General features: G+C 25.4%; 2 protein-coding genes and 1 pseudogene across 2 annotated transcripts in view; 1 reads left to right on the top strand and 2 right to left on the bottom strand.

The window, feature by feature from the left end:
• The window catches only part of LOC112591679, a 50783-nt gene extending 36857 nt beyond the window's left edge, over positions 1-13926 (bottom strand). The window contains exon 1 of the mRNA XM_025335574.1: positions 13531-13926. The gene's annotated coding sequence lies outside the window, so the exon portion shown is untranslated. The remainder of the gene's footprint in view (positions 1-13530) is intronic.
• Positions 13927-16127: 2201 nt separating this feature from the next.
• On the top strand, positions 16128-17901 carry LOC112591692 (KRAB-A domain-containing protein 2-like). The gene is made up of 3 exons (XM_025335590.1): positions 16128-17005; positions 17107-17338; positions 17423-17901. Exons 1-3 carry the CDS (start codon positions 16128-16130, stop codon positions 17897-17899), a joined length of 1587 nt encoding a protein of 528 aa, XP_025191375.1. The 3' UTR covers positions 17900-17901.
• Positions 17902-20620: 2719 nt separating this feature from the next.
• On the bottom strand, positions 20621-21683 carry LOC112591691 (annotated as a pseudogene).
• Between the last annotated feature and the right edge of the window lie 4287 nt (positions 21684-25970).

Below are 25970 nucleotides of genomic sequence, written 5' to 3'. Positions count from 1 at the left end.
AAAATGTATTAAAAAATTAAATAGTTTTATATTGCATATTTTATAGTTTGTATTAAAAAGAAAATTGTGGACTGATGAACAATTTTTAATCTAGAATCTACGCATTATGAACATATTTTAATCTATAGATACGTATAGTATGGTTACTTTTATAAACGTTAAATTAACTGTCAATACCTGCAAATACTCGATAAAGTATTTAGCGATATCGATAATTATCACAAATAATAAAAAAAAACCAATTTAAAATAGTTGATAAACGACAATAAATGGTTTTCAGAATATTTTATAGATTTTTACCGTTAAGACACATGGTATGTATAAAACTATCAAATCCGTTGAAAATAAAACACAAAAAAGGCATTTATAAATCAAAAATGTATTTATAAGAAAAAAAGATAAAAAAATAAATACATTCATCGTCTTACATATTAAATGACACACTTTTTTTTATACAAAAATTATTTTTCTATTATTATTATTAAAAAAAGGCGTTTGATTTAAAATCTGAACCCTTTATATTGCTATTGTATGAATTTCGATCCACTATGACTTGTAATCTAGTTTTTCCTCGATGTATTGATTTATTCGCTAACTATACGGTGTTAGATGTTATTTATAAAAATTATTTAAAGGGCTTTGACAAAGTTTGACATATCAGCTCATTTAAAGATTAAATTTAAGTTCATAATGATATTATCTTTAGTCCGGTGTAGTTGACTCAATAACACTATTTGCCCCCTTATATAAAACGAAGTTCCTCGCTATTCCTTTCAAACATTACTTACCAATTATGGACTAAACTCTCCAATCAATATACGTGACTTGTCAATACAAATACTATTTTTCTTCGTTGTTTATATATTTTTCAGAAATGATTAGCATATTAAATAAAACAAAAGTTTTGTTACAAAAACGATGGATTTTCGGTATACAATTTAATAATATTTTGTTAATATCAAACGCATTACGTAATTGGTATTATATTGCTATTTCCAATATCGGTGTCTTGAAAATGAAATGGTTATTTTCGAATGCTCAGAAAAAAAAAATAACATCACAAAATACTTGAAATACAGAATAATTTATTTTGTACACTAGACCTCCGGAGAGCGAAATGTTATAAGCCATTATTAAACGTACTCGTAAATACTGGGTTTAATTTGCTAAGGTGGAAAATAACAGATTTCATCTACCAATACTATAATATTATATGCTTATTATTTAAACGTCATGGTACAACAGTCTCGACCTGAGGTCCTGCGGATTCCACACGAATCAATTATTTTTTTTTATCAATTACACTTAGTCGAATGTCATTGAAAACATATATAAACCTAAATATCTACATCATACAAATACATATATTTATATATGTACTAATAACTAATTTCTATCTATCGTATATGTGCTAATCATAATAAATTATACAGGTTTTACTGACTAGCTAATTATTTTTCTGTTTGGTCAGTCAAAAATTACAATTAACATTATTGGAAAAATTTAAAAATAATATGCGTACAGGAAACTATTGTCTCAGTTGTCAATATTTAGATAAAATAATAAAAATAAAAATCCGAAAAGCGACATGAAATATTTTCTTAAAACATTATGTGTTATTGATGTATATTATACATAAAATAATGTACTCTTTTTATTGATAGGTAGATACATTAATTTATAAGACCCTTTTTTTTAGTTATCGGAATATTTAAAAATATTTTACTTGAAGATTAGTAAACTTTAAAAGCTATAATTACTTTTTTAGACTATTATACTGAATAAGTCACTAAAATACTTATAATTTATAAACATTAAACATATTATTTTATTATATTGATATAGATTATTGCAGAATTGAATAATCTACATTAAATTATTTATTACTTATAAGTTTATGTATTCGAAATTCAATCATACAATATAACAATAAAGTTTTTAATGTTTCTGTAGTAGGTAGTTAAAAATTGTTGTTGAATTGTATTAGAAATTAGTAATTTTTTATTAACATCAGAAAAATTTGTTTAACTTTCCAAAATAATAATAAGCCATTTTATTAACCACTGTTAAAATAATACTGCACTTAGATACTAAAAGATTTATACGTTCTATTGAACATAGTATTTACTATTTACTAACCACTTTTATTAAAATTCCAAAACTATAAATGTTCACAATTTTTATTTTTCGTAATTAGTAATTTTTTGTTTTCATTTGTAATAAAATCCAAGTTTGGATAGTAATTGGGTATCCACTTATACGAGTAGAAATTTAATATTTAATTTATTTTCGGTAATTTTTTTATTGATAATATCATAATATAAATTATTTTATTATACCTGTCCGAACACAGAATATATAGTAATGAAGAGTTATAAACTCATAACTAAAATAAATAATGATAATAGGTTTTGAATTACAACAAAATAAATAAAATCGTTACTTATATTGTTTAAATTTATAATTTTATCGATATCTAAGCTTGAAACATGTAAAAAAATAATTGTGCATATGTCTTTTTGGTATTTTTAAATTGTAATGAAAACAGTTTAAAAGGAATTTTTATAGCATTTTTAAGCTATTTGACTCTGTAATAAATTTTTAGCACTTACCTATCATTGTTTTTAATTGAATAAAGAAAATATGACAAAATCGATTTCGTTATTATATATACCAAATACGCTTCACTCAGAATTTAAGAATATAAAGTTTTTAAAAAAAGGCAAACTGATAAAATAAAATTTTTTATTGATTCAACGAGTTTCAATAATTTATAAATGAATAATCTAATTTTTTAAGAATAAGGAATGTATAATAAAAGCCATTCCTACCATAAACTTGTATACTGATTGAAATTCCTAAACAGTTTTCTTAATATTCTTGTTATATTTATTCCAATTAAATTTCTTTAATGTCGATATTTACTAAGAGTAATTTAGGACCAATTTAGTAGTTTTAAAAACTTTCATTCATGTTATCTTTCAATACCTACATATGTATCAATATATTACATTAGGAATTATCTATAAATTACTTCAATAATTATGAAATTTGAGTGCTTTAAAGTTAAGCAAATTCCCAAAAATATTATTTTCGTTAAAAATGAAATACATTTATAAATATAAGTAGGTCTTGCTTTAACTATAAAAGACGGAATTCTAAATTATATTTATGTGTGACGCATAATATATTTTATTGGCTTACTTAATACACGATTTGCCGCTAGATGGTAAAAATGAACTATTCACCTGATATAGCTATATAACTTATTTAGTCACTAATTTTTTAAGCTACTTAGAAAATACTGAATAAAATAATGTATAGAGACATAAAGATGATTCGCCACTACGTTTTTCTTATTAAAAAACTGGTTTGACAATGCCATAAAACAAAAAAGTACTGGTTAACTAGTTTTTCGCTATCATTATAATAATATAATATATAACGTTTTAATTGTTAACTATACTATGTATATTATAATATATCATCATATGATGATAAGGTAATATTAATTTTTATTTTAATATTACTTTAAGCCCTTTAAATATTTTAACTGTTATCTATAAATTACTGTAAATATTTTAAATGGATTCTTTTTCAAAAGGTTTCTTGCTAACTTATTATTCTGCTTCAATTTGGAAATTATAAACTTATATGCCAACTACCTAGCAATATATTAAAACAATACACTAACATTTATATAATTATGATTGATAATTAATATTTTTAAAAAATTCAAAATCATCAAAAAATAATAAATATAAAATAAGAGAGTAGATTACTGATCAGCAATGCATCAACAAGCTTTTTATAGGGAAAGTGGGTTTGGCTTGTAATAATTATTAAACTACCAATCATCAAAGTCAATAGATACTGGAAAGCTACTACACGTTATATTTTCTTATCCATGTGACTTTCATAAAAATCAATGTACCTACACATCATTTTGTTTTAAAACTACTGTGGTATTTATTGTACATACATTTAATTATCTATAAAAATAAATAAACACATAGACATTTATTTTTGTTTTTATAATTTTTTTTTAAATTGCTGTCAGAATTCTATGAATATTTGGTACATGTGTGAGTACTTAAGCATTTTCTTAGTTTTTCTCATCTTAACACACGATAATATATACGATAATATTAAATATACTAGGTATACCTATAGTATATACATATTAAAAGTAGTCAAAATGAAATTCGATCGCGAGCTACATAGATAAATAAAATGAAATCAAGAGCCAAAATGTTTATTTATAAATACTTTACAATTGAATACATTTTTATTAATGTATACCAAAAAAAAAATTACAATAAATTAATTTTTATTTCATAAAAACTATTCAAGTTGCAAGTTAGGTTATATAGGATTATGGTATAGTAAAATGTGTTATAACATTATAAATATGCGAGTGCAATCGTGTACCTATAAATGCATGTTTTATTTTATTTTTATATTATTATAAAAGAGATCTATTACTTATTCAACTTCATATTATATATTTGTATTTATTTATTTGTACAGAAATAAAATCCATTTGTACACAACTATGAATACAAATACCTGCATATAGTTGTTAATACCATATAGATAATATTTAGTATTAGTACAAGGAAAATCAATTATTAAGTTAAATCTAACATAAAGAAATAAATTAAACATACACTATACGGCGATAAAACAAATTAATTATTTTATATCACCATAATTATAAGAAAATCAATCAAGACCAACAGATAAACCTAATAGCATAAGAAGAAAGAACTATTACAGGAGACAGTTATAGTGAATAATTGTTTTTTATTTTAGATATGAAGAGTGTATCATCATTGCGAATATTATTAATGTTAATTTTTACATTAATCGTTTTTATGAGATTATATTATTAGTCATTACATGCAATTATGTTCATAGGATCTGTGAATTGCACAGCTCCTTTGGAATATTTTGCTAGTATTGGTGTTTTCTAAGATTAAAGACGCATAATGATAATGATATTAGGCCATTTTTATGTAAGCTTTTAGGTCAAGATATTAAATTGGAAGTTCAAGTAATGAAAACAAAATATTTTCATTATTACATTAATAAATTTCTGGTATTTTTGTATTTTTTTTTTACTTTAAAAAAAAAAATTTCAGTAAAGAAAGAAATTTTATAAATATTATTAAATGATAAATTTGTCTTGAAAAAGTAATTATTGACTTATTTTTTGTGAAGGGTGAAAAGGTGAAGCCACTCCCAAAATTTCGATTTGGCTTCAAATACACTACTGGTTACATCTCGTTTAACAACAAGAAAACTATGTATAGCGTTTAATTAGATAAAACCTATTTTAAATACATATAAAACAATAAATCATAGAAACAGAATGGTTGCAATAGTTTATCACAGCTTTTTATAGATTAGAATTAGCTATGAAAAATTTTAAAAATTGTATTTTACAATATATTAAATAATAATATATTTGTAAAATTATGAAAAAATTCAAGTCCCAAAAATTAATATTTTTTTTTTAATTTTAACATGATAATTAAAATTGTTGGATAAACAAATAATATTTTTCGTTGAAATATCCAATTCCACCAAAATGTAAACTTACAAAAAGTAAACTATAAGCTTAAAGAAAAAAAGTTGACCGTGTTCCTATTTATGATATTTTTTTTTATTACTGTAATAACATTTTATGAGAAACCTTCTAAATAATTTTCAAGCTTTTTTAGTAAAATATCATAAAAATGAATTAAAATTTACTTAAAAATTCCACTAAAAACATTTTGAATTTCAAATGTCAATAAAAAACTTAAAAAGAGATACATTATTTTGAAAATGACATTGTGTTTAGAAAAAGCTAGTAAAATTAATATTAGATGTAAACTGTTTTAATTGTTAGGTTCGAACGTTATCGGTATTTTGAAGAATATTTTTTAGTAGGTAATGAATATAATGCAAATTTGTAAAAATGTTTTAATAGCTATTTAAGCATGCATACAAATATTATAAAATAATACTAAAAAACATGATTCATGATCTAGGAATGAGGATAAAAACTATTAAAATTTTTATTTTAACGATTTCAATTATAACGTGAAACATGTAACGTAACATTATTTCCATAAAATTGATTCAAACGGGGTGTATTTTTTTATAATTTATTGGTATTTAGTCTAAACAAGTCCTGTCCCGTGTTTGTATATGTATAGTATGATATTATTATGTATTATTTATGTATACAAGTTAAGTATTTTTTATCAAAATTAATAATTATAAAAAATATAATATTTAATGGTTTTAGAAATGAACCGGTCCAATGGAAACTCTTTTCATTTGTTTAAACTTACTACAGTACCAACAACTAACTTTTAATTTTAGTGAATTTGTTAATAATATTTTATAACACCGTAAACAGCATTTTATTGAGTAAGACATATGCTACAATCGTACAATACTATAATATTTCAAAATTATTAATGCGTATAAATTATATTTTAACTACTATATTTTAGTTCTATCTCGCTTTAAGACACAAATTAGTCATAATCATCATCCTTCAACACATATAAATATATAATTATCATTTATCATAATTTTATTTTATTTATAACATTAATTTAACGTTAAGGGGGTATAACATACCGTTAACATTAACGTAGCATACAAAGGTAGTATGTCTGTTATCGGGATCAGACAATATAATATAGAATGTTCTTTAATGATATGCGATTTATGGCGTTATTTTACTATATAAAACTCCCAAAACAATTAACCGCGACAAATAATTTAATCACATTTTATATTTTTTGAATAAAACATTATATATTTGTTTAGTGATATCTTATAATTTTATTAAATTACTCACTGGTATTACTCTTTAGTCCTCGTATAAATGACAACTATTTTTAAAAAGATAATCAACATTTATCTCAAAACCAATAAATAAAAGTAAAAGAGCCATAATATTAGGTATATCGCATTATCTCCAACTGTCTTATACAGTTATAACCTCTTATTTATAACTGGCCATTTAAAAAGTTATCTTTTTGATTACTATATTATCTTATCCGTATTTGTATTTATTTTTTTTATCTCATTACTTCACTGGTATATTAACCTCTAGAGTGTAATCCGTATTATATGTGACGTTCAATGTGAACTATCATTATTATTTTATTTCTTGAGTAACGTTTTCTCATACAAATAATAATTATGAAACAAATTATCTTTCTAAATTTTTATTTAATTACTTGAGTAACTTTACAATGATAAACACGTGGTAACGAAATCAAAAATTTTAAAATACTACTTTCAGAAATTAACTAATGCGCCTTCCTATATTTCTAATCATACATTTTATACACATCTAAGATAAAAATTATGACATAATGAAGCTATATTTTTTAATAAATTATTTCACGATAAACTACTTTACTATCCCAATATTCTTATTAAAAAAATAAACGTTCTTTTTCATTCTGAGAAATACTCAAAGATGCTTAAATAATATTTGATGTTAAAATCTTTATGGTGGTTAAAATAGTATTATAAGCATAACATTAATTCACTTAATTTAAAATGAGTAGTGTTATCAATGGGTGGGCTCTTTCATCTTAAGTTTCACTTACATATATTTTACCCTTTTCACATTTACTTATTGTTCTCTGCAGAATAAATGATAATATAATACAGAAATAATAATAAACTAATAAACACGAATTACGAATATTTAAAAAATTTAAAACAACAATAATATTAATATAAATATTTTATTGTCAAGATACGACCGTTTATACTATAATGTATCGTTTTCAATAATAATTGTCAAATGTACTACAATAAATTGTAGCTGGGCTTGATATAGGCTGTAACTAGTAAATACTAAATTTTCGTTTTTTTCCTAAATCCTTGTATAATAAAACATATTCTGTTTAATTATCATTGAAATCAATTTTTTACTGCAGATGCTTACCGTATAAATTATAAACTAAATATTACACATGATAATGACGTATGACCCAAAAGCCAAGAATTAGAACAATCGATTTGGAGGTTCTCACGCACTACATGTAAATAATAAAATACTTATATAGGTATATTTATCGTCCATATCATTATTTATTATACAAACACCGAAACACACAATAACATTATAATGCTATACGTGTAACAGCAGGCTATATAATACGAGTATAAAGGTATCTAGGTACCTACCAACTATGCATAATAATAATAATATATTATATTGTTGCGCCTTCTACAGTAACTTAATATATCGTAATAAAATACAAATTGGGAATCGCGGGGCTATCATTTGGCGTTTTAACTCAATTACGACCCGAAACAAAACTGTTTTGTTATGGCCAATGATGGTGACCACTATAGGCAGATATTTCGAAACAGGCACGTATAACTATACTTATTTAGGTACTGCGTATAGTATTTCAGTAAGTATATATATAAATATATATATATATATATGGACAACCGGGATGTTGCGTGTATTTACAATACAGGCGTAATAAGCAAAAATAATAAAATTATATATAGTAAATAAAAATAATAATAATAATAAAACAACCGCAAAGATATCTTTGGCAAATATCAATTGGTTGCACTTCTTTTTTCGGTATTGTATTCGCTATTATACGTAAGTAAACGTACATATTTAAATTATCGACGGTGGTATTTTTTTGTGTAAATTGCAGTCGAAATGCTTTCACCGTTATATATACACGCCGGACAATATTGAAGACGGTTATCATCCGCTACGTAACATTTTCCGTCGGGTCTACGCGAGACCCAACGTTATACCTATGTATGTATCATTAATAATTTTCTTATATATCGTTTGAAACATAAATAACATACGTATATGTAAGTACGTTTATACGCATTATAGCATAATAATACGTAATACTTTTTACGTTACATTTTTTTTTCTTCTTGTCACCGGATTTTGAACAGATTATAATTATTATTATTATTATTATTATTATAAGAAACGAAATAACCCGTAGGTATATATGCGGCAGTCTGATGTATTATAGTGTTATTACCACACCGTAAATAATAGAGACGTCTAAGAATAAATACATACGTACCAAGTTTTTGTCGAAATATCAATACGCCGCTTTTTATAACAACTCATTTGTATAATAAATTATGTATCCGTTATGTTGTATAGTTCAAATCGTTTTTTAAATTCTTATTTTTCTTTTATGTAGCCCATATACTAATTGATACACAATATATTATGAATATCTATACACCAATAAACTTTGTTTGATTAATAGACAAAATTAAACGAAATGTTTCTTTTTGTCGACCTATTACAGACATCGTGTATTTTATAACTTTTATGTACCATGCAATGAACACCAATTTATCAGTGAATAAATTTACAATAGAATATATTATTATCTAATTCATATTATGTTTTTTTATTTTTTTTTATTATTTCTTATGAGTTATGTTTATTAAAGAATTTTGAAAAAACAGTCTAGAGTTTAACGACCAAAATATTTTTATTCGATTTCATTATGGTATTCAAGAATTCAGTAATCTTATAAATACTGTCTATTAAATAATAATCACGTATTCAGATTTCCGGTCTTCCGTTAAGATTCTAATTAGGAAGATCATCTATATTCTATTAGGTTTAAGTATTATCATATAAATTACTGATAACTATATTATACATAGACATGGGAATTGTAAAACACTATCGTAATCGAGTCCACAATCTATTTTTATACAACATTACTTTAATGCATAACAATTAAAATAGAAATTTATTTGAAGTTTAAATTCATTTTATTTAATTAAAAAAAATACATAAATAGGTTTATTCACCAAGCATACCCATCTCCTTTTTCTTCTTCAAAAATATAGTTATTCAAAATCTTATTTTTAATATAATATTTAAAGATCATAAATTTTGGAAATATTTGTACTAAGTACCAAAAGTAATCTGTGAGGCAACAAACTTCTGTTTTTCAAATAATAACACTCCCTTTTCTAATCTCAATTATTATTTAGTGGACAACTTTTCTAAAATTGTTGACATATTAAAATCCAAATTCAAACGAGTAGTTTTGAGTCATTTCATTTTGTGTAGGTATAGAGGTACTAAGGATAATATAGATTCTTGATGGATTTGGTATATGGGGAGTATGATAATATGAAAATATGTTAGTAATTTATCAATTTTTAATATTTATATTTTATTATTTATAATTATAAAATAAAAAAAAAAAAAAAATATTTATAAAAATGGTCAACGTTTAATAAATAGAAGTATACTAAATTCGATATTATATATTTTTATAATTTTGTAAAACCATTTTTAAGAACAATTTTTCTTAATATAAATATTTTAATAATTGAAAAACCACTCGTTAAAAATGTAGAGTTAAATAAATTAAAATTTTCAAAAAAATCATCCAGAAAATAATTTATAGTGAAAAAGGAAGGTAATTCTTATTTGAAATACAGTATTTGGATCGTCATAAGCTATAGCTCATTCTTAAAGTAGTTTAAAAATCTTAAATAATCGTCTTTAAATATTATTTAAAAATTCTAAAAATCAGAATTTAAATAATTATTATTAAATTAAAATATGCTCACCCTGAGCATACTTTGTGAATTGCTCTAAACCTACAGTAGCATAGTGCAACTTCCATATCATGAAGTCTCAGCAAGAAGATGTTTACAATAGAAAAATTTGTTGAATAGATTTACATAAATTTGGTATTAATTTGATTATAATTTTCAAAAATATTTCATTAAACAGAAAATGTTGTTAAATTTTATTTTGATACATGAATTTATATGTATGTGTATAAAAACTAATATATTTTATTAATTTCAGGATAATTGGGATCTACATTATTAACACATTTTATCATTATTCATTACTCTTAATCTTTATACAAGACTTTATGATAATTTTTTTTTTTTTATAATTTAGATGATCGATATCAAATATTTTATATAATTATGACCTATCGTGTTTTAAAATCTAACTAGATATATCTAAATATACTAAGCTATTTAATGAATCTAATACAAAATAATAAAACTATTAAATATTAATAATTACTAATATTTTATGCTTTTTACTTCCCGGTGTTTTCATGTATTTATTATAAGTATTGTCTTTTTTGTTATTTATATTGTCAAATTATTTATTTATTTTATGATAGTATCCACTAAATTTTCAACAACAAGAGATTATCCTCCATGGTAAATTGGGACACAAAACACGCTATATTAATTGTATCTAATTATATGTAAATATACCATTAGGTATCCAATAAAAGTTTGATTAGTCTCATTTTATCATTTTTTTTAAATGTTAGCTTGGATTGCTTATTACTTCTAACATTGCCATTGCTATACTCACATTTGTAATATAACCACTACGCAGCATTAAAATACAGTTTGAAACTGTTGCAATGGAGAACATATATAATAATTTAATATTGTAACGATGAGAGGTAACATTTACTGATAAAAAATTAAAACAATAAGCTAATATACATTGCATTAATCGTTAATTAAATTAGATTAATTTTGATCATTAACAGTTGCATTTCATGATAAGTAATACACCATGTGTAGTGTAAGTAAATAACTTGAGGATTTATTAACTTTCTAGCTAGACACACAACCATAATGATCTAATGTGTATTCACTTTTCATTATTCTTTTAAATATAACAGTGGGTATTATGAAATTGCATAAAGTCTATTGTTTAGTATTATTATTTTTTGTTCATACTTAACACATTATTTTAATTTCTTAGTTACTTGTGTATTCATTACGGCAAGCCTAACGTCTCGTATTACACAATACGATGTGAAAAATTCCCATTCAAAATATAATAATTATACTTCAGTTATTATTATAATATTATGAGTAAAAACTTTAATATCGTTTGAAATTATAATCGCAGAGGAACCAAAACGTGAGCCGGCTTTTTACCTTATTTGTATTTACGTCGATTTTAGTGAAAGTGTGCGATAGTTTTAAAAAACAATACCTGATCATTTAATTTTATTTCAAATGTTCGTCTATTGTTTTCACTGATTAACTAAAACCATTAGTCTTAAGTTAATGATTAATATTCCAGTACCTATTCCTATAAATTCAATTAAATGAGAATAATGTTACGTAATATCTTTTCGAAGTCAGAACATCTACCACATTATACGAATATAATTTTTATTATAAGATTTTTGTTTAAATTAATATCATAAAATGGTAAAAATTAATAAATTTACTTTCTAAATACTAAATAGTATTATAATTTGTTATCATTGCATTCATAACCATACAAAAATTTCTGTCTGTTTTTTTAGCAATATTTTAGTGTATATTTATTCTATATGTTTGTTTAAAATAAAAACATTTTATAAAATTCAAAAAATATAAAAAAATGTATTTATTGTTGGCTTGCGTATATAAAATCATAATAATTTTAATGTGATTCTAAGTTATCAAAAGAAAGTAAGTCACGCAAAAAAATACATTTTTGAAATATGATATACACTATCTTTGGTTGGTAACAACCAACATTTTATTAATCAATAATAAACATAATATTCTTAGTTATGAAGGCATATGATTAAAAAAAATAATTATTTTTGGACTTTATAAAAATAGCTATTTTTTCAAAATCCTATTAATATAAATGTAAAGTTAAAAGTTTAATCCTAATAATTCTTTTTTTTTTATTTATTTATTAATACTTATGTTTCAACAAATTTTTGTTTTTATAAGGTTTTAACATCCTAATAATTCTATAACTATCGTCATTTTATCGATTTTAAAAATTACAATCAAAAAAATTGTGCTTACACATATTATTAATTATATAAAGTTAAGCTGGATTATCTGTATAATATATTTATAAATCTTAATTCGTTTATTTTTAACATTGTATAATTTAAGTATAAAAAAACTATATTTGTTAAGATCTGTATTATTTTGTCAAAATTTAAAAATGTTTACCATTTTATCTTCTTCAAAAATAATATTTTACTTGGTTATTATAAATTATACTGAATAGGAATTCATTAATTCAATAGGGTTAGGTTAGGTTATTATATTTGCTTGTACAAATTAAATACAAGCAAAATATAATCGCGGTTTTTAGTACCTATACAAATTTATTTTTCAAGCATGCTCAGCTCAATTTTTTTCTTCAATAATGAATTTATTTTAATGATTTTTATACAAATTACTTGAGGACTGTATTTTCAAATCCATACAATTGTTTACTATTTAAAAACGAATGTCTAAGTTTAAATTTAAATAATATGATTTTATTTATCGATACATCAAAAACGTTATACTTGATAGTTATTACATAAATTCTACATAAAAAACAAGTCAATAAGATGATAAATGATTGGTCAGAAAATACTATCAGCGACAAAAGTGAAAAGTCTTCCAATTATTTTTTACGAAATCAAAAAATTCATGTATCTAAAATATTATTATGGTAATACTATAATGAGTACTCACTTATATGTAGGCGTCTGGCTTGGCAACGATGACACGTCCCCTCGACGACTGCTTCCAGCTCCAGTGCGGTGTATATAGTCAGTGGCGATCAGTGGCACTAATATAAAACGCGACAACGGTCGCCGCGAGATTTATCGGACTGTGCTAACCTTTATTAAAGTGCGATTTCATCACGTCGATGAATAAAATAACGTACATCGTATCGTGCTCCTGTGGTATGACGGGAGCGACAAATCAGTTGTCACGAGACGGATCAATTAAAGACTGGCGATCGTGCAACGACGGAGGAAGAAAAACAAACGGCGCGATATTCTGTTGTGGTCACATGCGCGTCCCGTCCGACTGTCCGTTATCGACGTTAGATCGTGTTCTTTCTCCGGCCGACTGTTGATTCGCGGCCGCCGAACTATCGCTCGCTGAACGTACGATACTAGTGCCACTCTCCGCGATTGCACCAACACGCCCCTTCTGTGCCGCCGATTTTTCTCCACCGATCAACGCGCTCGTCCTAGTCACAATAATATTATTATCGTCATGATATAAAATCACAATAATATAATACATATATACATATGTATACACAATACACATATTGTATACAGGGCCGTTCTTTGGGGTGGCATGGAGGGGGGTATCTAATCACCCTTCAATCGTGATTATTCAATATTTAGTCGGCAAATTTGATATCTGAGGTTGGCAATTCGGTATCATCAGAATTCTAATAGGTAGTATTTTTATTATTTTCAAGAAATATTTTCATGTATATTTTATATCTGTATAAAACAACGACGACAAATTATTAGAATACACCGAATTCTAAAAATAGACGAATTTATCTACTATCAACACAACTGTAAAACCATGTTGAATTATTCTTAGTATTATACAATATTAATTTATTATCGTCGCAATCTCTTGTTGTCTATTCGACTATTCGTCTATGGTAAGAGGTAACATCGTTTGTAGCTTCTAGACATGAATAACATGAACTCTTCTCTACAATTTTAACGTTAGGTACGAGATTATTTTTTTTCGTTTTCGTTTTTTTTGTTTATATCATATTTATTATTTGCATATTTATACTCTTTAATAATCATGAATATCAACAATAAAAATGAAAAATATTTCGGCAAACCTAAACGCATTAAATTAAATTAAACACGAAAAAAACATTCATAATGGTACAAAAGTCGGGGCTTAACATTTTGGTGCTGCTAAAAACCTAGTTGAAGCTTAGAAATCAATTTCAAAACTAGTAAGTAAAAATATTGGTACTCAAAATAAATAATACCAACTGTTAGTATGTTATTAACAATTAATATAGGTAGGTATTGTATTAATATTTACAATGTAAGTAGATGTATCGCATGAACTCATACATTTTTTCATATTCTCGATTATTAAATTCAAAATATTCAGAGATCTCTAGAAAAAAGTTTTATTAATTTAGACGATCTTCCAGCAAAGGTATTTTAAAATTAATCAGAATGTATGGAATTTTTAGCTGTTAAATGATCAAATATTATTTTTTGAGATATGAATAATATAGTTTTACAATTTAATCTTCCTCCTATTTATGAATTTATGATAGTTATACTTTTCCTAAGATAAATATATTTATTAAATGTTATTGTACAATTTTTTGAGTCGGCAAATTAATAGGCCTACCCCCTACCTCCCCATGAATTGTTATTCGGGACGGTCCTGTATATATAGATATAGAGTGATTCACAAAGTGTATGTATTCATTCTCAATTTATATTTTTAAATCATGAATTTTTAGAGTTTTGAAGTATAGATTACATTTTTAAATCCTTAAATTTCTAATGATATTCTCTAAGAGTGTCTTGCAGCAAATGCAAATGTTTTTTTTGAAAATTTTAATATTATGTTTAAGTATTGAGTTATTACGTTTTATTAACTAGAGCAATAATACGTAGTAGGTAAGCAATAATTAATATATATTAATATTTTATTTTATAATTTGTAAAATTTATCGAAGTATTTATAATAATAATTAATAACTTAATATTAGGCCTTTGTATTTATTAACGTTCCTGATTTTAAGTGTGTTAAAATATTAAAATACTGGAATAAAAATAATTAAACAAACATTTGGGTGCCCAAAATAATCGTCATTGAATGTATATGACTGTTAAGTAGTCCCAGGCAAGACTAAATAATTGAAAACTGGGTGATTCAATTTATAGAATATTTTTTAGATATTATTTAAACAATCTACTTATCTACTAATAAAATATAACTATGATTAAAATTACTTTTAAAATTTTAAATTTACATTTTGATATATATGTTACGGGTAATGTTAACATTCGGATAATGTCGACATTATCCGGCTAATGTCGAAATTAGCCATCCATGTTGGCTAATGTGTAATTTTTCGTTTATAAACTTGAAATATCAACATTATCCGGATAATGTTAACCTTAGCCAGTCAATTTTGGATAATGTTATCTTAATCCCTATTTTTATACCTATGAGACGTCGCGCTTCGATCTGATGTTAGTCTGTTTCAGTTTTCACGCGTGACAGTTTCCAGTACAGTGTTAAGTGTTTTAATTTTAATTTTAAATAAAATGGAAACAAAAACGGAATTTTATAATTTATTTGAGAAATTGTTGTCTGAAAAAAGAGAAGATAATTCATCTTATTTATCAGATGAAAAATATTTAAATATAATAAATGAATTGAAAGGCAACCATAAATCTCGTCGTTTAAATAAATTTGAAATTATTAATATCGGAGGAGAAGAAAAACTTATAGCACCCGTCGAAAAAGGTAGTACTAATTTACTTTATTACGTAAAAAATAATGAATTATATGATATACTAAATGAAATACATCTTAATATTGGTCATGGTGGTAAGTATCGAATGATGGCAGAAATAAAAAAAAAATACAAAAATTGTACTCAAGAAGTTGTACTTATGTACTTAAAATTTTGCGGACCTTGTCAAACAAAACTGTCATCTAAACGAAAAGGCCTTGTAGTTAAACCAATTATTCATTCAGAAATGAATAGTCGTTGCCAGGTGGATCTTATTGACATGCAATCGCAGGCCGATGGTGAATTTCGATTTATTATGGTTTACCAAGACCATTTAACAAAATTTGTTCAGTTACGGGCTTTAAAGTCGAAAACGGCCGAAGAAGTAGCGAACAATATTTTGGATATATTTTGTATTTTTGGAGCACCAGTAATTTTACAATCCGACAATGGGCGAGAATTTGTCAATAAAATTATAAACGACTTAAAAATTATGTGGCCTACGCTAAAAATCGTGCACGGTAAACCGCGCCATAGCCAAAGTCAAGGTAGCGTGGAAAGAGCTAATCAAGATATACAAAATATGTTGATCACTTGGATGCAAACTAATAGCGTAAAATCATGGAAAGAAGGTTTGAGATTTGTGCAGTTAATGAAGAATAAAGCGCTTCATTCTGGTATTCAAAGGTAGTTTAAAATTAATATTTAGATATTTATCATTTTTTTTATTTTGTCAAATTTTCATATAATAAAATTGTATTATTAATATATTATCGAAATACTTGTAGGTCACCGTACGAGGCAATGTTTGGAACAGATATGAGAGTTGGTTTGACTACACATTTTCCTAGCGAATCCGTTGATAAAATAAATACTGAAGATGATCTAGAAATATTTTTAAACAATATCAATGTAGAAGAAAATGTAAATGCAAAAAATAATATTCAAGTGGTGAATGAAAATTGTTGTTCGGAAGCATCAAAGGACGAAGGATTATGTGACTTAATATCTATAAGACAGGTATGATATTGATATTTGAAAATTTGAAATTGCCTATATTTTTCTAAATAACTAAATATAATATAATAACTATTTTTTTTACAGAAATCAATCGATAATAATAGAAAAAATTCTGAAATTTGTTTGATAAATCAAGCTGAAAAAATGAAATTTAGGTCTATCCATAAGTTTCCCCCAGCTAACGTCGGAGATAGTGTGAGAGTCACTTTACCCGATGTCGACAGAGGACGAGCAGACCCAAGAAATATTTTATTTGCAGTTGTGGCTATTGAGGACGAACAATATTATAAACTTGGTAATAAATATGGTACTTTGCCACAGTTATATACCAGAAACCAGTTTGGTGTTTGTCCGATATCATTAATACCGCTTGATGAGGTGGTACCTATAGAAAAATCATTGAGGGAAATTGCTGGTCTAATATCAGACGGTAGTGGTGGTCAAGGATACAAAAGGTGTTCATGCAAAGGTAAATGTGATACCAATCGTTGTAAGTGTAAATCATCTAATATTTTGTGTAATTCAAAATGTCATGGAAGTATGCCATGTAATAATAAATAATAACACATTCATTCTATTCTTAAATACTATTTAAAAAAAAATCTTAAAATATAAAATAAAATTTAATATTGTATTATTAGTAGATTAGGTTATTAAAAATGAAAAATAAGCTCATTTAAATTATACTCGTATTATGTATTTTATGGTAATTAGTAATTATTGTATCTTTTTTTTTTTGCATATGGTTAATTGTATCTAAAATATATTTAATATTGCTAATAATTTAAAATGATTTCCTATCATGCATGATACAATTTTATAGTTGTTAAGACATTATCCATAAGTCCTTGGCTAATGTCATATTAACCGGTTAATGTTAACATATGGCTAATGTCGACATTAGCCGGATAATGTCGACATTATCCGAATGTTAACATTACCCGTGACATATATATAACCTAACTTGTAAATTAAAAACAATTTATTTCACTAACAAAATTACACTATAATATTTTGTTTGTCAATAATCATTATTAAAAAATTAACTAACTACTAAAACACATACTAAAAGATTTATCACTTATGAATATTTTATGGCTAAAAGGGTTTCAGTTTAAACTAGATGTTTAAAGATAGATTCAGATGTTTTTAGTAAAATCCATTTGGTGTATATGGGTCTGATGTTTGAAATTTTAATAATTTTAGTATTTTACGAATGTTTTGAGTTCTGGTTAATTTTACTTTTAAGTGCAAGAATTAAGTATTCTATAAATATTTTATATTTATCTTCTTAATCTATTATTATGGATTACATAATGAATATTCTTCTTTTAGAGATGTGTTCGCAATTTAATTACTCAAAACATCAACATTTTCAAAAATAATCATTTGTTAATTTTCGGTAAAAATGTAGTTCTCATTTGATAAAAATATGTTTGTAGATACACCATCAAAAGACACTCTTTGAATGACAAGATGTAAGTAAATATTTAAAAAATTTTAATTTACATTGATTCACAATTAAATGATAAAAAAGATAATTAATAGGCATGCAAAATGAACCATCCTGTAAATATTATACATATTTTAAACCCGTATTTAACATTATAAATTAAAATGTTGCCGATCCCTGTAGTACACAAACGTATAATTTTATAACGATATTATCATTATGCGTATAGCTATAATAAAGTATCTAAATTATTATTATGTTTGTTGATTCATTTCGATGAAATCTAAGTAGGTATCATCCGTAATTTTTGGTAATTACAAATTTATTACGATAAGAAATAAGAATATAATATAATTCAATATTTTTTTCATATTCCTATAATTTATTAGAAATCTTCGATATTAACCACATATTTTGTTTTTAAGTTATTCGCGGTTATTATAAAATAATCTATTATTTGTAATTATATATACTACGTAACTACTTACGTATGGATTATTTATTTTAAGGGAGGCGTTATTATTTTTTTTTTTATTATTCCAATGAGAGTTTTCTGTTAAAGTCTAGCTAATAATATCTCATGCCAACTGTGTGTAAAAATTAGAACAAATGTTATATATTTAATTTATTTTTGTGAAAAATATTTTATGCTAAAAGCCTGAAACACAAAATCGCAAAAAAAACATTAAATTTGCAGAAGCAAATGTACGAATGTAGTGTTTTTATTTAACAATTTAATTTTATACAGTTATATTTTACTAGTTCATTAGTAAGTCATATTTCTGCACACATACATAATTTATCTTGAATATCAGAATCTCATACATATATTATATTATTTACATCTTGCATTTTTTTTGTCATATTTTAAAAATTTGTTGATTTATACTGTCAATGACCTTAAACGATTTTCCAATATCAATGAAATATTAATAAAAAAAAAAAAATAAATAAAAATGAAAAACTGATACGTGACAGCTATGTGGATGACATATAGTTTATGATAATTTTCGATTCAAAATAAAAATAACAGTACTGTCAATCTGAAAATACAAATAAACTATTGTGCGTATTATAATTTACATACGAATTTTAATATAGGTAATAGGTATAGGTATACAGTATATCTAGAAAGTTAAAAAAAAAACTATGGCCAGTTGGTCACTTGCGATGTAATAATAGTACATACTCTTAGTTAATGATGATACATAAATTAAATAAAAATAAGTTTTTGCATAATGTCTATAAATGTTTATGATAAAACTACAAAAAAATATACTGTGCATGTTTATATAGTATATACTATATACATATAATATTATATAGTATATACCTTTTTAAATAACTAATTAATACACGATGTTTACATTCTTAATTACGGATATAACTTCAATTGATAATTATTTTACTCAACAAAAATGAAACTCATGATTTGTCTAAATAATGGTTAATAACATAAATGTATTAGATATTATGTTACATTTTTCATAACTATGTGTTTATATTTATATATTTATGGCCAAATGAAAGTAAATTTTTTTTTATCAGTCAAATGACTTGTTTAAAGCGGATTTTACTTAAGGGATACACGTCAAAATATCGCGGCAATATTGTCGCGGTAAAAATATCGCGGCAATATTATCGCGGTAAAAATATCGTAAAAATAAATATGTCGTTGGTACAAAAATATCGCAATAATATAGAATTCGTTACAATTTAAGTAAAAAAAATATTATAATACAAAATAATTAGTACAGTCATATATAATCAATAATAGCGTTTTATTTTCATTATAAGTTAAGTCATAATATATATAATTTTAATTTAATTTATATTTGTTGGTATTGGAAATGGTGTGATATACCACGTAAGTAGTCGTCAACTGATCTATTTTTATAGTCATCACATATTTTCTTCAGTTTTATTGTGGAATCTTTATATTTTTTTTTCTTTGGTGGTTCAAATCCTGCAGTAATATTGTTCAATTTTGAAACGGTTTAAACTTTCTTCTTTTTTTAATGCAGTAATGAATGCCCAAATCGATGGATGATGCGCACTTAGCATAGAATTAAAAGAATTATGCCAACCTTCAACCGAATTGTTTGTTCGTGGAATATCATCGTCTAACATTGAATAACAATTCCAAATTTTAATTGAAAATAAAGGGGCTCTTCTAGTTCTACGATTAGGTCTACCGATCCATGTATCTTCAAAATAATCAATTAAATTTGATAACATTTCTTGTTGGTAAAATTGAGATTAGAGTAAAGTTTCAAAGGCGGACAATACATCATTTTCTGGAATATAAGCAAGTGCAGCTAGTTTTCTCAAATTAAGAGCAAAATCGGAATCATTTGAATATTTGGACTGTAATCCGTTGGACTGTATATGTCGCCAAATACTTTGACATAAATGAAAAAAACAGCCCTTTATATCGACTGAAGGAAATACACATTTTGCAGCATTCATTGCACCTTTTTCGAAATCGAACATAATAGATTTTGGATTGAGTTGTGGATGTAAGGATTTTAATGCAAGAAACATGCGTTTATAAGTCTCTTCTTTCTTATTTGGTAGTAAAATATATGCAGTTGGTACGACATTTGAATAACTAACTCCGTGTATTGTGTAAAGTTGATTAAAAATATGAGGTGAGCATGAAAAAGTGCCATCCGCCAACCAATGTTCACATATTTGCATTAACTTTAAATTTGTTTCAGTTGTAAAAATTAAAAACCTATCAAGGTAACCGTCATAATTAACACTATCATACTGTAAAAAAGTCTCACCACTTGTTGTTTTCCTGTACTCGTCTGGTATTATAAGATCGTTTAACGATTTTGGAATAGGTGGAGCACATGTTTCGATTTTTCGAATTCGCTGAACAGTACGCTTTAATTGATTTAAACTCGGTAGTTGTCCTGCTGCGCTTTGTGTAATCTATAATATTATGTAAATTATTGTCTAATAAAATAAAAAAATAAAATTATGGTAATAAAAATGTGCAATGAAATTTACTTCAGATGTTATAGTCCCCACAACACAGTGAGTTGTTAGTTGCGTATTTTTTGCCGTTTCTTTTAATTTTTGGATAGCCTCTTTTGCTTCAATTTTGCCTATGTCGGGAACGTGATTATTATGATCGGTTGTATGAAGAACAACTTCACCAGAAGAATGTAAACGTCCACGGCATTTTTTTTTTGTGTATTCTAAACACCTCCAAATAATTTTATCTGTTGTTTCACGTTCTTTTTGGTATAAGAAAGATTTATATTTTAGTAATATTCCACCTTTTTGGTTGGTAATATACTCCATAGTGCAGGCTGTGTGCTGTGTTATACTGTTATATTACCAAACGAATACTGCCGTGTACGAGCGTTCGTACAAAGCAAACAAATTATTGCTATCTTTTAAATAATAAATATTGCGATAATAATGACGCGCGAGATTATTGATATGCTATGAAATTAACCACGACGTTATTTCCGCGATATTATTACCGCGACAATATTATCGCGATAATTTGACGGGACACCTTACTTAAGTATTCAAAAGGTTTAATATTTTTCAAAACATTTATATAATAGCATGTAAATAATAATAATATAAATCCTATAATTTAAAAATAAATTATATATAAAAACAAAACTTAAAAAAAGCATTTAAATATTTACTATTTAAAAATTAAAAACATGAAAAATACATATTTATAATTTACGAAAGTTTATAAATAATCAAAAAACAATTAATAAAGTAGGTTATTCGATACGGCGTTATGATGACCACGACGAAATAAGTGATAATAACCTTATGCTAACCTTTCGTCGGGAAATCGAAACGGCAAAATACGAGTATACTGTACTTAAAGAAAGTATTATTATTTTGATTTTTAAAAATAACTCTTTATTTATTTTTGAACAAATATTGTAATACTTTGACATTAATAAGTCGTTAATTAATATAAACAGTAATAAATATAGAAACGAAGTTATGGTAAAAATAAAAGTTCATAATGCTAAAATAGTATGAATTTGTTATAGGTGTTATCTATTGATTGTTCAATCTCGTGAATCAAAATTAAACTTGAATTCTTGATTGTATGTTATATACATTATATTTTTTTTGTAAATATAGTGTGCATTTAATTTTTTACAAAACGTAAGATGATAGCAATTGTCATAAAATATTATTATATATTTAAAAAATCAATTTCTCGATAGAATATAAATGCATTCTTATTTGATAGGTACTCTAAAACAATACCATCCCAAGTACATACTTCAATTTGTGGTCTTATAACAGGTAAAGTGAAACCTTTGAATTTTTGATTTTTAAAGCGTCTTTTAGCATTTTAGTTTTTTAGGTAATTTTATTACTTTTTAGAGTTTATTTATACATGATTTTTCAAGTTCTTAGTGAAAAATAAGTAATTTAAAACATTATCTCAAGACATGTTATTAGATGTAAAGTAGGGCTCATAATTTAACAGATGTATAATTATTGTACATGAAATTTAACTTAATATAAGATTTATATTTTTGTATTTTTGAAATTAATTATACAGCACTATCAACTTCCACATGGTGTTTCAGAAGATAACGCTAATAGGCTAAAGGGACTCAACTCGAAAAACCTAATAAATAATGGTTGGAGTTAACCCCGATAACCCAAAAGTGTTTGTGGGATTTAATTTAATATCACCCTGAAAATTATATCGGTGATTGGTGTTCTTCGACATATTATATGATTGTTATTACGATTGCCTTTTTTAATCGGTACGATATATTTGTACATTTTATGTAACAGTTAATCAGTATTAATATTAATTTCTATATACAGAGTGATTCATCAAGAATATTCAAGTTTATTTTTTCTTTAATAATGAATTATTTAAATTCTGATTTTCGGAATTGTTAAATACACTCAAATATTTTATTTTTTTGCTGCTTAAAGAATACCTGCTATGATGGTATAAACTTACTTTTGTTTTTCAAATGATAATTCCCCATTCTTAATTTTTTACTGTGTATTAATCTGTAAATAATTTATTTATAAATTATGGTGTGCTTAATTCATTAGTTAATAATTTCAGTTATTAAATTAATTTTAACTAAGAATAAGAGCTATCAAAATAGTTTTACAAAAGCATAAAACATTAAATAGGTGTAATGATAAAAAACATAATGTTTATTAACTATTATATTTTGATTGTATTTATAAATTAGTATAAATAACTAAAACGTTAATATTACCATAACCTCCAAAACTATTATCATAAACTTATTATCTTTAACGTACAAAATAAATACATACTTCAAATTTGACAAAAATTACTGGTTCAAATTTTAATTTTGATAAATCAAAATTTTCAGAAAAAAAATATTTGCCAAATAATAGTTTAAAGTAGAAAATGAGATTTTTATTTGAAAAAACAACAGTTGTATATCCATAGGACACTCCTTTAGTGGATAGTACGCATAATCTCAAAATATTGAAAATAAGGCTTTAAATTGCATTTAAAAACTAAAAATCAGTTTTTGAATGATAGCAATTTTGAAGAAAACATTGGAGTGAGTATGCTTGGTGATTGGCTTGCATACAGCATACCATGTTATTGAATAACGAGAACACCTAACCTGCATCAGTCCCTGGCGTGCGTACAGCTAATAATTAGATCACGTCCTTGGTACTCCATTCCTACATAATATATTATTCGGTCGTTATTATTATTTTTGTACTATAATTTACAGTGTTTGCGTCGGTCAAATACCGAGGTGTTGCACAGTCGTTAAATATAGGTACAATTATATTATACAGTAGCGGAAAAAATTTGAGAGCACACTCCGTCCGGTCCCGCAAACGTGTGTCGTTTTGCGGCAACAGCTAAGCCCCAACATGATATCATTATACAGTCGGCCTCCGGGTCTGAACTCTAGAGGTCAGCGGCGGACAATAGCGCAGACCGCGCGGTTCGGTAAAACGAATACAAGAACTGTCGCCGCAGCCGCGTACTTGTGTCCGGTTCGGCCATCTCCGCCTTTATAATGGTAATATTATATAAACGTCGTTTTCTTCGCGGACATATTATATTTATTATTATTATTATTATTATACCTGTTACAGTTGTCTGGGCACTTATATTATATCGGTGGTCACGTGAGCACAGACGATACCGCTATACAATATTATCATGTATAAATACGTATGGATAATAATATACGTGTTGGTAGGTACTCACTACTTTCGTGCAGATAATAGATTTATACGTGTAATACAGTCGCGTGTGCAAAATACTTATTACATTTTAATTATTATTATGCCGCCGTTTGTACAAGATCATAATATTATAATATTGTGCGCGTCTAAACCAATTTATGTATATATCGTCGTATTACACCTATTATCCATTGCACATTTGATTCCGCCGCACCACTCGTCAATAAAAAGTCACTTGTGCATAGGACTGCAATAGTCGATTATCATGCACAGGTCGTTTATAATATGCATATATGTACGTATTATTTGCACGGCGTACAAAGAAAATCAAACAACTCTTTAGGTTTAAACGATATCCCCGATACTGGCAATACTCAGAAGTCAGATTGCCTATACATTATAATATACCATACATAATACATACTATACTACGCTTCACGATGGATTTATAAATGGTACATTTCTTTCCAGTTGCAACAGTTGTGTGTACCATGTAGTCCTGAAACTTACAACAAAAATTAATTTTAATTAATTAAATGATTCAATTCAATTGACGACGCGTTTTTCAAAATTATTTTTGGTGATTTTAGGATAAGATGAGTTTATTGGGATTATTTTGTATTTTTATTTAAATGGAAAATACCTAAGTCAAGAAACAAAAAAGCTTGAATAAAAATACATTTACCTATACGAAATACGAGCGAGTATTTAAAAAAAAAATTATAAATCCTTTTGAATTTTTTAAAACTAAAATGCTGTTTAAATCAAGTGGCATATTTTTTCAAGTAGGAGAAGATATTGGCGATAAATGAATTGCTCATCTCGTGATTTTAGCTTTGGTTTTTTTTTTCTTTAATGTATTTATATATTTTTTTTTTATTGAACTTAAGCCCGGCGACTAGGGCCATTAGCTGTTATAGGGGTTATGAACTGTGGAAGGGGTAAGGTTGGTACGGTAAGTTG

This window comes from Melanaphis sacchari, unplaced genomic scaffold (assembly GCF_002803265.2).
Source record: "Melanaphis sacchari strain LSU unplaced genomic scaffold, SCAv2.0 Contig141_pilon_pilon, whole genome shotgun sequence".
In the NCBI taxonomy this organism is placed as follows: domain Eukaryota; kingdom Metazoa; phylum Arthropoda; class Insecta; order Hemiptera; family Aphididae; genus Melanaphis; species Melanaphis sacchari.
The sequence above is the reverse complement of the archived record's forward strand: the minus strand, read 5'-3'. Positions and strand labels throughout refer to the sequence as shown.

What these genes read in the sequence shown, in the direction of transcription:
- LOC112591692 (XM_025335590.1), top strand. Translation starts at nt 16,128, where the DNA reads ATGGAAACAAAAACGGAATTTTATAATTTATTTGAGAAATTGTTGTCT. An exon ending in CTTCATTCTGGTATTCAAAG is followed by an intron (nt 17,006 to 17,106) that starts GTAGTTTAAAAT and finishes AAATACTTGTAG; the next exon opens with GTCACCGTACGAGGCAATGT. An exon ending in ACTTAATATCTATAAGACAG is followed by an intron (nt 17,339 to 17,422) that starts GTATGATATTGA and finishes TTTTTTTTACAG; the next exon opens with AAATCAATCGATAATAATAG.